Genomic DNA, 12,895 nt, shown 5'->3' on the forward strand with positions numbered 1-12,895 from the left:
CTTTGGAGTCTGTCTCCCTCTCTCTCTGCCCCTCCCCAACTCACACTCTGTCTCTGTCTCCCAAAAATATTTTAAAAAGTGGGAACTACTCTTCCTTAAAAAAATTCCATAGAGGGGCGCCTGGGTGGCTTAGTCGGTTAAGCGTCCGACTTTCACTTAGGTCATGATCTCGCGGTTCGTGGGTTCGAGCCCCACGTCGGGCTCTGTGCTGACTGCCAGCTCAGAGCCTGGAGCCTGTTTCGGAGTCTGTGACTCCCTCTCTCTCTGACCCTACCCTGCTCACGCTGTCTATCTCTCTCTCTCCTAGAAATAAATAAAACATTAAAAAAAAGGTGGCCAATTAATTAATTATCAAGGGCATGGAAAATCAAACCATGGTAAGATACTGTTTTCCCCAAATAAAGTCAGGAAAACGAAAAGTCTGATATTGGGGAGCCTGGCTGCTGGCTCAGTAAGTGGGGCATGCGACTCTTGATCTCGAGATTGTGAATTTGGGCCCCGCATTGGGCGTAGAAATTACTTAGAAATAAAATATTTTTTTAAAAAGAGTTTGATATTACCACGTACTAGCCCAGAAGGAAAGGAACAAGAGCTCGGATGCTTTCTTAGTAGGTGTGTGAGTTGGTATAACCACAGCTGTTTGGAAAATAGTTTGGGGATAGTAAAGTTGAATATGCCCACCCCCTATAAGCCAGCAATTCTATTCCCAGTGACGCATTCTAGAAATTCTTCCTCAATTACACAAGTGCTCATGGCAGCGTTGCTTATAAGAGCCCCCAGACTGGAAGCAGTTCCGATGTGTGCTGAGGCAGGATGATTAAATGAGTCATGCGATGGAATGATCTATTCCCAGTGAGAGGGAAGGAAGGTGGCCGGCACGTGAGCACGGCTGGATGTGAAGTATGTAGTCTGGAGCAGACCCGGAAGTCACCGAGCATACCTGTGATATGATTCCACTGACTAACGTTCAAAGCAGGCGAAAGTACAGTGTGAGACTGAAGGATACCGACACACTCGTGAAACCATATTTAAAAAGAGACGGTGAATGCAGAATTCAGTCTAGTGTCTGATCACTCATGGGGAGCAAAGGCGGTCTGAGAAGGGGGGCTGGTGCTTTTGACGCCCGGGAGTCCGTGGGCACGTGCCACACGCATCACGCTGGTTGCATCTGCATGAAGTGTATTCAGATGCATCTGAGAAGCCTTTACTAGATTTTAATAAGTGTGCTTGATCTTTTCAGGATTTAGTCTCTAAGGTATCGTGGAGTTGTCAGATCCTTAAAACAGACTCTTCTTGGGGGAGATTTTGGGTCAGCCCCCCATGGTGAGTAAAGGTGTGGCTTCATGTGAAGGCTGAATTGGCCATGATGTATTTCAATGGCAGCTCTCACTCCGACACTCAGGCGGCTCCCTGCAGCTGTCCTTGGAGCACCCTGCTGTGACCTGATGGCAGGTGCTCAAGGTGGGACAGGACTTGCCCTGCTTTCCCTGGGCAGCCCTCCCAGGGACCCTTAACCCGAGTCCCGCGATGTTGCTTTCCAGAATCGCAGGACGGCTGGCTCCCTTAGCAGTGGCACTCTGACGTGGACAAAGAACTTCAGCCTGGACTATCTAGCGCTGGACTTCAATTCTGCATCGCCGGCCCCTGTACAGCAGGTAGGAAGGACTTAGCGCGTGAGGGTTTCCAGGGCATTCCTTTTTCGTTGCGGTTTTTCTGATGATTCAACCACACATGCTCTCTTGGGATAGTCTTAAATATGTGTGTGGGTCATGGGAGGGGCCTGCTTAGGGTGGGAGTTAACAGCATGGTTTGGTTAGACTCTGGGGAGTGGTGACAAGAGATGACAGTTGGAATTGGAGCCCCTCGGCAAATGCAGTTTCCACTCCTTTGGACAGTATTGTCCGCCGTAAGGTGGGGATCGGAAGAACTAATATGTATGTTGAGGCCCGCTGTGAGGATGCAGTGGGTTAGCACCTCTGTAAGTGGCCCCGGCCATTAAGTAGTGTCACCCACTGCACAGTGGAAGCCAGGAAGCCAGGCGCGCAGGAAGAAAGTCCAGGAGACTTCGTTTCCCTTATTGCCAAACAAACTCCACTTCTCCTTTACCTTGAATTTCATTCCTCAAACCTAAACTCCTATTCCAGAAAACCTGGTCAGAAGGGGGCGCCTCGGTCAGTATGGTACGTGGTGCGATCCAGACAGACCAGCCCCAAGTCTTAATGGCTTTTCCTGCTAGTGCTCCTGGGAGCTCCATCATCCGGGGCAGAAGCACAGGCTGCCTCTTGTCCCTTCGGGATTGCCACGTGTCACTTCCACTCATAGGACGCTGGTCAAAGCAAGTCCAATGGCTGGGGCAGAGTTGGAGGGATATTTGAGCATATACCTGAACTGTAAAGATTCTGCAGGGAATGACCGGGGGGAGGCGGCTAATATTTAACAACACTGTAATCTACCGCCAAAGGGCTGGCATTTTCCTGAATGTTTTGAATTCAATGTAATGGAAAGCTGTTTGGTTCTCCCCCTTCAGAAACTTCTTTCAGAAGAGCAAAGAGTGGACTATGTGCAAGTAGACGAACAGAAGACGCAAGCCCTCCGGAGCACCAGGCAGGAGTGGACGGATGAGAGGCAATCGAAAGCGTGAGACGTGTGCTTGCCCGCGTGTGGGGCCACGAAGCTCTGGGCGCCTTTTGCCGGACTTGCACAACGGCTCATCAGGTCGGGAATCAGAAAGAGTGTGCGATTCCTGCGGGCTTGGCAAGAACCTTTGGGAGAGAGGACTTATTAGTTCACGCCGAGCGGGGAGAAGGAAGAAGTGGCCTCTGACCCCACCCCTACCCCCACCTGTCGCGGCCGTGTCCCTCTCCCGCCACACCTGCCCGGAGCCTCTGGGATGCTTGGCGTCGGCTCCCCAGACATAAGAGGCGGAGACGGAGGATTCGGCGGCCATGGACCGTCATGGAGAAAAGTCCATTCATTCAGGCACCGTAGGAAGAATCAAAACAAGACTTGGGGTAGTATTTTCCCCAGAGCTTGGTTAAGAATCTCTCCCACGGAGCATTTGGAGTGCAGGTTCGAGCTGGTATCGCTACGAAATAGGATCATATGCCTCTAATGCTTGCAAATTCTGACCTTTCTTCTGTGCTTCCATCGGATCATAAATTGTCCTGGCGGAGGGGCTCCCGGAGACGCGGTGGAGGAGCTCAGACCCAGAGATGGTGGCCGAGTTCACATTCCTTGCTCCAAAGACCCCAGCAGACAAGTCATTTCTAGCCCCAGAGAAAGACAAGGCAAGTGAGAGGAGCAGTGAGTCCTGGGCTCTGTGGCGAGTGTGTCAGGGGACACCGGTGGCTCTAAGGGTGTTGTGGTTGGACAGCTCCCTGCGGCTGAATCCCTTGCTTCTGGCCTTTTCACATGCATGGTGTCATGCCATCTTAGAAACCTCCGCAGGGAGGCTGGGCAGAGACCGTTGCTCCCACCTGGAAGAAAATGCGAGCCAGAGGAGGGACAAGGTGCCCCAGGCCCCTCACCGAGCCGAGGCCTGGGGGGAGGCCCCCACAGGCCCCTTCCACCATCTTCCACTGCCTCCGAGGAATCTGATGAGACCCAGCAGTTTGGTCCACTTTGTGGACATGAGTGACCCATGCACGCACAAGAGGACTTGTCACCCCCCCTCCCTGTCATAGAGTATGGGTGCCAAGCTGGGTGTTCTTTGTGGTGGTCAAATGGGAGGGCCCCAAGCGATCCCTCCTGACCGTCACTGTGAAAGCCATCCTGAGATCGTGTGGTCCCTCGCACGGCGTTTTCCGAGAGCTGGCTGGTGGCGGCAGAATTGTTTGCCACCTCGGGGAAAGCACAAATTGTCCCTGTCTGTCCTATGCTGGACGCCAGCTTTTGAGTGAAACAACGACTTTCTCCCTTCTGCTTTACGATAGCTAAGTCCTGAGAGCAAAGAGTGCCACTGTGTCGCGGGGGCATTGTGTCACCCCCTCCTTCAGGGGCCGCTGGGGTTGAGGGGAGCCAGATGAAGGTCTCAGTCAGGCGTGGAGTTGTAGTTAATGGCCCTTCCCGATTCTTCTGAGCACCTGCACCCGGAAGACAGACGTGAACACCCGGGAATGGAGCAGCTATACGCCCGTCATTCTGACTGGCACAGCGTCTCACGAAAGGATTAAAGGGGCAGGCGGGCCGATGGCACTCAGGGAAGTTGTAGGCTTTGCTGTGGGGTTTTCGGGTCCAAACTGCCCCAAAGGTAAGTAAATGTCAGTCTGGGCTTTTCAGACCGTAAAAATAATTTTGATGTTCAAAGCAGCAGGATCTGGTGACCTCGTTTTCTTCCTGGAGTAAGGTGGCGGGATGGTTGAATGCTTTCAAGGACATAGAGTCGTCAGTGAGCCCGGATGGAGAAATGTGAGGGCCCTGCACCCTGCAGCCGGCCCCCTGCCCCAACACACAGGCCAGAGCTGTCAGGAGCGGTCTTCTTCCCTCTGTAACTTGCGAAGAGTCACAGAGCCTCAAGCAAGGATCCGGGGTGGCAGACTGTCGGTTCCCACAGATGGAAACTTCCTTGAGGAGGGGGCACCTGTCTTTAGATGCCGACGAAGGCCGGTGCCGCACAACTGCATGCGCCAGTGTCAAGAACCACACCAGACGTGCGATGGATCAACAATACAGTGGAAAGCATGTCCATACCGAAATGTCATCCAGTGGGCCACACTCACACAAAACCTCTTTCAATAAAGTATTTCCAGGGAAGTGTTGACTGCAGGAAGCAACACACATGAGTGGTGTGACTCGTTTGGAAGCAGTTAGTGAGGCGTTAACAAAACACATGACTTCACTCTCCTTTCCAGGGTATGTGTGATTATGTCCCGCTTTGATCAGACCGCTAATGGATATTTGCCCCGAAGCCAATGACCCAGGGATGCAAAGTACAGGTAAATCGGAGAAGCATATGCTCCCGAGAAGGCGCCACAAGAAAGATGCTGGCGGCCAGACCCCGTTCTCCTGCGGAGATGAGCCATGTGTAATGGGGCTGTGATTCTGACCAGGCTCTGAGGTTTGGGGGTCTCTTTTAAAAATTTTTTTAATGTTTATTTATTTTTGAGAGAGACAGACAGAGCACGAGCTGGGTAGGTGCAGAAAGAGGAAGACACAGAATCCAAAGCAGGCTCCAGGCTCCGAGCTGTCAGCACAGAGCCCAATGCGGGGCTCGAACTCATGAATTGTGAGATCATGATCTGAGCTGAAGTTGGATGCTTAACCAACTGAGCCACCCAGGTGCTCCGGTTGTTGTTGTTTAATAGAAAAGATTGCAGGTACCCTTCCGAGTCAAGCACACACGGCATGTGCGTCCACTGTGCGAGAAAACAGCGGGACAACTGAGCTCACGTTGTTTTCTGTAGTTCCTTTTTGCCTGGTTTTCTTCCATCTCATTTCTTCAAGAAATGATCAGGGGTTGTGCCGAAGGGGAGACTTCGGGAGTTCGGGTTTCCTTGGGGAGGGAGGAGCCCTGAGGCCCAGGACACCGTGTGGCCTCAAAGGCACAGGGTCACCCTGTGCAGGTCACTGTCCAGGCCGCCTCCCTGGAGCAAGGACAGGCTGAACTGTGGCCCTTAGCTCGGAGTCGAGACTGAAGGCTCCCCTCAGGACTGGCTTTCCCCTGCCAAGGCCTGCTCCGTCCCTGATACCGTCCTGTACCCACAGTCGTGTTGATCTTAAAATGTTCGTTATGTTTCTTACTGTTTCGTTTCCAGCATGAATAAAAGTCTTACAAGGAAAAATCACACTCAAGTTCTCTCTTATTTGTTGGAAGTGATGATATCTGATATAAACGCGGAACACATTTCGGACGCGTGTATGTGAAAATAGACTCCATTGCCGTTTGCAAGTACAAGAAATTTGACCTAGCTCCCAGGGAATCGCCTGGGATTTTGCTACAAATATGTGAACACAGGTGGCTGTAATGAGAAGTGACATCACTTTTTGTCAAAAACCAGCGTCAACCACGGATTGGCAGCAAAATCTGTGACCCTCCCCGATAACACGTCTAACATGATCTCCATTGTTATGGACCTTAAAAAAGCAACAGCCCCCAGCACGCCGCTCCCGGCTGAGGTCGCTTGCGCCACTGCCCTCTTTCCCCGGGGCTGTGTCTCCCCGCCGCCTTGGCCGCTGGCTCTCCCTGGCCGCTGGCTCGGAGGCATCCATAAGCCGTGAAGTGAGCCTGGGACTGGGACGAGCAGAGCAGCGCAGCGCAGGGGGGGCTCAGCGTCGGGGAAACAGGTCAAAGGTGGAGAGAGGAGGAGAAGCCACATGAAATTCCTTGCCCTTGAGAAGTGCGAGGCTTCTTCCCAACACCCGCTCCAGCCTGAGCCCCTGCCCTGGAGAACAGCAGGTGGCCCCCGGGGGCTGGCCTGGGAGGCAGGGGCCGCGCAATCGAGCCTAAGGGCTGTCTTAGCTCCAGTTTCTATGCTCTGGCTGCTTTCACAGACACCTCACTACCTTCCCAGCTTTCGAATTCTTCATTTCTCTTGATCTTAAATTTCATTTATGGTTGCCATTTTCCTACTTTCATTGTACCATTTGCTTTATAAAATTCTCTCTTTTCTTTTTTTTTTTTTAAATATTTTTATTTATTTCTAGGAGAGAGAGAGAGAGAGAGACAGCGTGAGCAGGGGAGGGTCAGAGAGAGAGGGAGTCACAGACTGAAACAGGCTCCAGGCTCTGAGCTGGCAGTCAGCACAGAGCCCGACGCGGGGCTCGAACCCACGAACCGCGAGATCATGACCTGAGCGAAAGTCGGACGCTTAACCGACTAAGCCACCCAGGCGCCCCCTCTCTTTTCTTTTTTTGCCACCAAGGGAGTGTGGCAGTGGTGCAGGCTGGGGCAGGGGGCCCGATGCAAGAGAGCAGATGTGGGGCTCCTCTGCCACATACACAGCACTCTGCTCATGACAGGGGATGCTGGGGAGCCGCAGGATCATGAGGGCTTTCCAATCAAGGGTTCCAGGTCATGGGATCGAGACCCATGGAGGCAGTAGTGAACCCTGACCTCACTTAGCCATCATCTACAAACCGATTCCAGGCAGACCTCAACGGGAAAGGCCGGACGGCGGATTTGACGTGTTCCCATTACTCTTCTCTCCATCACTGTTCCTCTGGTCTTTGTTTCACAGGCAAAGCCTCTATTTTTAAGAGTTTTATTTTTTTAATGTTTTATTTCTTTTTGAGAGAGAGAGAGAACACGCAAGCAGGCAAGGGGCAGAGAGACAGAGGAAGACACAGAAACCGAAGTGGGCTCCAGGCTCTCAGCCGTCAGCACAGAGCCTGATGTGGGGCTTGAACCCATGAACCAGGAGATCATGACCTGAGCCTACGTTGGACCCAACCAGCTGAGCCATCCAGACACCCCAAGAGTTTTACTTATTTAAAGTAAACTGTTTATGGAAAAAAGACAGCCTTTTTAACAGATGGTGTTGGGAGAACTGGACAGCAACATGCAGAAGAATGAAACTAGATCATTATCTCACACCATGCACAAAAATCAACTCAAAATGGATCAAGGACCTGAACGTGAGACAGGAAACTATCAACACCCTAGAGGAGAAAGCAGGAAACAACTTCCTTGACCTCCACCGCAGCAACTTCTTACTTGACACATCCCCAAAAGCAAGGGAATCAAGAGCAAAAATAAACTGTTGGGACCTCATCAAGATTAAAAGCTTCTGCACAGCCAAGGAAACAACCCAGAAAATTAATAGGCAACCAACGGAATGGGAAAAGATAGTTGCAAATGACATATCAGATAAAGGGTTAATATCCAGAATCTATAAGGAACTCACCAAACTACACGCCCGAAAAACAAACAACCCAGTGAAGAAATGGGCAGAAGACATGAACAGACACTTCTCCAAAGAGGACATCCAGATGGCCAACAGACACATGAAACGATGCTCAGCATCCCTCCTAATCAGGGAAATACACATCAAAACCACACTGAGATACCACCTCACGCCAGACAGAGTGGCTAAAATGAGCAAATCAGAGAACTCTAGATGCTGGCGAGGATGTGGAGAAACGGGCACCCTCCTACACTGTTGGTGGGAATGTAAACTGGTGCAGCCCCTCTGGAAAACAGTGTGGAGGTTCCTCAGGAAACTAACAATAGAACTCCCCTGTGACCCAGCAATAGCACTGCTAGGAATTTACCCAAGGGATACAGGAGTGCTGATGCATAGGAGCACATGTACCCCAATGTTCATAGCAGCACTCTCCACAATAGCTAAAACATGGAAAGAGCCTAAGTGTCCATCAACAGATGAATGGATCAAGAAGATGTGGTTTATCTATACCATGGAATACTACATGGCAATGAGAAACAATGAAACCTGGCCTGTGTAGCAACATGGATGGACCTTGAGGGTGTTATGCTGAGCGAAATAAGTCAGGCAGAGAAGGACAAATATCGTATATTTGCACGTATAGGAGGATTAGGAGGAACTTGACGGAGGAACAAGGGGGAGAAGAAGGGCAGAAATGGTGGGGGAAAGGGAGAGAGGCAAACCATGAGAGACTCTTGAATGCTGACAAAAACTGAGGACTGATGGATGTGGGGGGGAGGAGGGGATGGGCATGGAGGAGGGCACTTTGGGGATGAGCACTGAGTGTTATGTAGAAACTAATTTGACAATAAACTATTTGTAAAAAAAAATAAAAAATAAATAAAAAAAAAGTAAGTTGTTTAAACTTTTATTTTGAGAGAGAGAGAAAGAACAAATGGGGGAAGGCAGAGAGAGAGAGGATCCTAAGCAGGCTGTCAGTGCAGAGCCTGACTTGGTGCTTGAACTCACGAACCATGATATCATGACCTGAGCCAAAATCAAGAGTCAAACACTTAACTGACTGAGCCATCCAGGTGGTCCCCCAAGAGTTTCAATTTAATGAGACTTTGTTTGCCTTCATGCAAAAGAACAACATAATTATTTTATGTCTTTCTTGAAATTTTAAATTATTTCAATTTTTGTTCTTCCATCTGAGACTCAATTCATTTTCCTACTCTATGGCAATAGAGGTCAGAATAGTGGCTACCTCTATTGGGTAAATTATTATTGATTGAAAAGGGGCAGAAGAGAATTTCCAGAAAGATAGGAATGTTCTGTCTTTTTTAAAAAGATTTTTTTAATGTTTATTTCTTTTTGAGAGAGAGAGACAGAATGAGCAGGGGAGGGGCAGACAGAGACAGAGGAAGACACAGAATCCAAAGCACGCTCTAGGCTCTGAGCTAGCTGTCAGCACAGAGCCCGGCGCGGGACTCGAACTCATGAACTGCGAGATCACGACCTGAGTCTAAGTTGGAAGCTTAACCAACTTAGCCACCCAGGTGCCCCAGAAATGTTCTGTATCTTAATTCAGGCGGCAGTTCTGTGATGTATACATATGTAAAAACTTACCACTCTGTGAATTTAATATTTGTACCTTTTACGGCATGTAAATTATACGTCAACAAGCCAGTTAGCATGAAGGAAAATAGAAAAACTCCAGGAGAATTAAAAAGTTAATGTGAGAAACACAACCATAAAACATATTAGTACCAACTACAGGAAAATCGTTTATTACCTTGGGCGTGGAAGACCTTCAGAAGCCAGGCAAATGTGGGCAGAGGTAACACTCCTTCCCATTGACAACTGCAGTTAATTCACACACATGGAGGCCACGGGCTACAGAACAGGTGCTCTTATAGGTGCTTCTGGTCCGTGCGAGCAAAACAGAGGTCCGTCTTCGTCGGGCTCACGTTCTGGCAGGATGTGCTGGGCTCTGTGGATGCCCTGCCCAAGCCCTCTAGCACCCCCTTCAATTTCTGCTGTGCCCCTCTCTGGCCGTAATGCACTTCTGCGGCTGACAGCTCATACCCGGGACCCCGTCTCAGAGGAGACCCTCGTAGGCAGTCTCAGAGCCGGTTCCCGTGCAAGAGCAGAGAGCTGGACGCCCCAGGACGGACTCTCCCTGCTCACCCCTCCACGAAGCATAGAAGGACACCATTCCAAACTCCCAGCTCCTTCCCTCACACGGGGACAAGGTCTAAGTCGAAATGACACTGCAGAGTTCCCCGGCGGGGTCTGGCAGAACTTTGCCCCTCTGTGGTCGCCCCCTCACCAGATTTTTCCCCTTGCTTGCGCCACTTTCCCGCCTACCCTGGTGTCAGCCTTTGGCGAGCCTGGCTGGAGTTACACTGAATTCTGAAACGTGGTCACATAGGTGCAAAGACCCCTCCCGTCCCACCTGCTCCTCCAGGACCCGAGCACACCACGTTAGCAGATGGAGTCTATGCTCCCGTCCCCTGGAAGCTGGGGAGGGACAGGCAGTGACTGGCCGCCTTGGCAAATAGAGCATCGCACAGGGGCACCGCGATGTCTGGACCTGGGCCTTACAACGTGACCCGGCTTCTGCTTGGCGCCCTCTGGGGATGTGCGCCCTCGAACCCAGCCATCACACTGCAAGGAGGCACAGGCCACCCAGAAAAGAACCAAGGCCTTTGGCCCTCAGACTGCGTGTGACTGAGGCCCCTTCAGACTGTGTAACTGTCACCTCTTGGAAGCAGATTCCTGTAGCCCTAAAATTAAGCACCACGGCCACTGTCCCATGGGGCACACATGAGCCTCAGCCCCAGTAACTGCCCAGATAGGAGATGTGTGTGCAAAGTAAATTGTTGTTGGTTTAAGTCACTGAGTTTGTGTGTGGCTTGTTATGTAACAGTAGTTACTAGGCCACTAACCCAAGAGAGGTGAGACAGGAAAGGAAAACAATACATTTGTGTGTTATAGTCTATCTTCCAAGATAGTGAATGCTGTGGAAAAGAGAAAGCGCAGCGTGAAAGCAACTGCCGGTGTGCAAGTCCGTGGGGGCAGCTGCAGGAGTGAGTAGGGTGAGAATATACGCCTCAAGAAGACGTTGGGATGAGGGAGAAGGCTGTGACTTGCGTGTGACCCGGCATCCAGGCAGGGAGAGAGACCCCAGATTCAGGAAACCTGGGACAGCGAAGGCACAGCCAAGAAGCTTTGTTGGCCAATGGTAAGACCTTTGGCTTATGTTCTTAGTGAGAACGGAGTTGGTGAAGGGAATCGAGCAGGGCAGACATGTAATCACACTTCAAGTTTGAAAGCAAGGATCACTGTACATCAACTCAGAGATGTTGAGCGTAGAGTATGTATGAGGAACAAGACGGGAATCAGGGAGACCAGGGGGCAGAACCAGCCGAAGAGAGTTGCTTGCCTGGGGTGGCATCAGTAGAAAGGGTGAGATGTGCTCACATTCTAAACAATTTGCATAGGAACAATCTGCTGAGGGACTCAATGGGAGCCTGGAGAGGAAGAGGAGTCAACAGTGGTTCCTGGGTTTTTCACGTAAGCAACTTGAAGAATGAGGACAAGATCCCAAAAAAAGGTAGAAGGAAAAGTCTTATGGGGACCAGGAGCCAGAGACCCAGAGGCTTTCAGAAACACCCAGACCTCCCTTAGAAAATGAGAAAGTCTTTGGAGAAGCTCACAGCCCTTTTAGGATGGGTGGGAGGCTTGGAGCCGAGGGAGAATGGACTGGACTTGGGGAGATCCACATGTGTAGACATGTGTGTCTATATGGCAGGTGGATACAGGGGTCCGCAGTGTGGGCAAATGTCTGTGGCGAAGATATAAATTTGTGAGCCAGGACGTGGCCCAGAGAACCCTGAGCCTACACGAGCTCACTAAGGGCGGCCGAGAGCCATGTAGAGGGACAAGCGGCCCACACACCGAGCCCTGGGGTCCTGGGACACTCCGAGGTCGCAGAGAAGAGAATGAGGAGGGGTGGCCAGGGGCAGGGAGGGACCTGTGCAGGGTGGCCCCCTGGAACAGGAGTGAGAGACACACAAACACACCTGGGGTGGGAAGGAGGAGGTCAGGAGGGAGGAGAGAGTGACTGGCTCCCCGGGGTGCGGCTGATGGTCAAGGGCGAAGAGGCCCTAGAATGGTCTCTGCGTTTGACAGCAAGACCCTGACGACCTGCAATGGCAGGGTTGGGTGCAGGGAGCGGGCCAGGAGGGGATTGGGAAGTCAGGATTGGGGTGGGGGTCTGGAGGTGATGAGATCAGTGCAGGGTGTGGGGTGTGTACCAGGAAGAGTCAGGAAAATAGGGTGCGGGGTGTAGGGTGGGTGTCAGGAGGGGCACGGAGGTTGGGTGGGGAGTTACAGGTCAGAAGGGGATGGGGAAATTGGGTGCGGGGTGCAAGGTGGGGGTCAGATGGGACTGGAAATCCGGCATGTGGTTAGGAGGGGAGGTGGAGATCAGTGTGGGGTGAGGGTCAGGAGGGGATGGGGAGGTCAGGTGTGGGGGGTGTTTGGGAGGGGATAGGGAGATTGGATGAGGGGTCGGGGTGAAGGTGAGGAGGGGCGTGGTTTTGAGTGGAGGGTGCAGGTCAGGAGGGGATGGGGAAATTGGGTGCAGGGTGAAGGGTGAGGATCAGGATGGGCCGGGAAATCGGGTGTAGGGTGGAGGTGAGGAAAGGTCAGGGAAACTGGGTGGGGTGTGGGGTGGGCGTCAGGAGGGGCACAGAAGTTGGGTGGGTGGGTACAGGTCAGGCGGGATGGGGAGATTAGCTGTGGGGTGCAGGATGGGGGCCAGGATGGGATGGGGAAGTCGGGTGTGGGGAGGGGTAGGGAGGGATGGGGAGATCGGGTGGGGGGTGCGGATCAGAAGGGGACAGGACATTTGGGGACGGCAGGTCCAGAACACTCCGGGGAGGACCCACAACCTGGCTGCGGAACAGAGAAGGGTGGGACTTTGGAGTCGCCGAGAAGCCGGAGAACCTGCAGAGGTGAGGGCTGCAGCCCTTCCCAGGGGCCCGGGGGCCGCAGGGGCACATGCA

The 12,895-nt window shown here is 51.9% G+C and overlaps 1 protein-coding gene across 1 annotated transcript in view; it reads left to right on the plus strand.

The window, feature by feature from the left end:
* The window catches only part of GAB3 (GRB2 associated binding protein 3), a 58,822-nt gene extending 53,706 nt beyond the window's left edge, over positions 1-5,116 (plus strand). Inside the window, exons 9-10 of the mRNA XM_039222694.1 lie at positions 1,542-1,655; positions 2,528-5,116. Of these exons, the coding sequence (XP_039078625.1) occupies positions 1,542-1,655; positions 2,528-2,641 (228 nt within the window). The 3' untranslated portion in view covers positions 2,642-5,116. The remainder of the gene's footprint in view (positions 1-1,541; positions 1,656-2,527) is intronic.
* The last annotated feature ends 7,779 nt before the right edge of the window (positions 5,117-12,895 follow it).

Source organism: Hyaena hyaena, unplaced genomic scaffold (assembly GCF_003009895.1).
Source record: "Hyaena hyaena isolate Hyena2069 unplaced genomic scaffold, ASM300989v1 scaffold_1178, whole genome shotgun sequence".
Classification (NCBI taxonomy): Eukaryota; Metazoa; Chordata; class Mammalia; order Carnivora; family Hyaenidae; genus Hyaena; species Hyaena hyaena.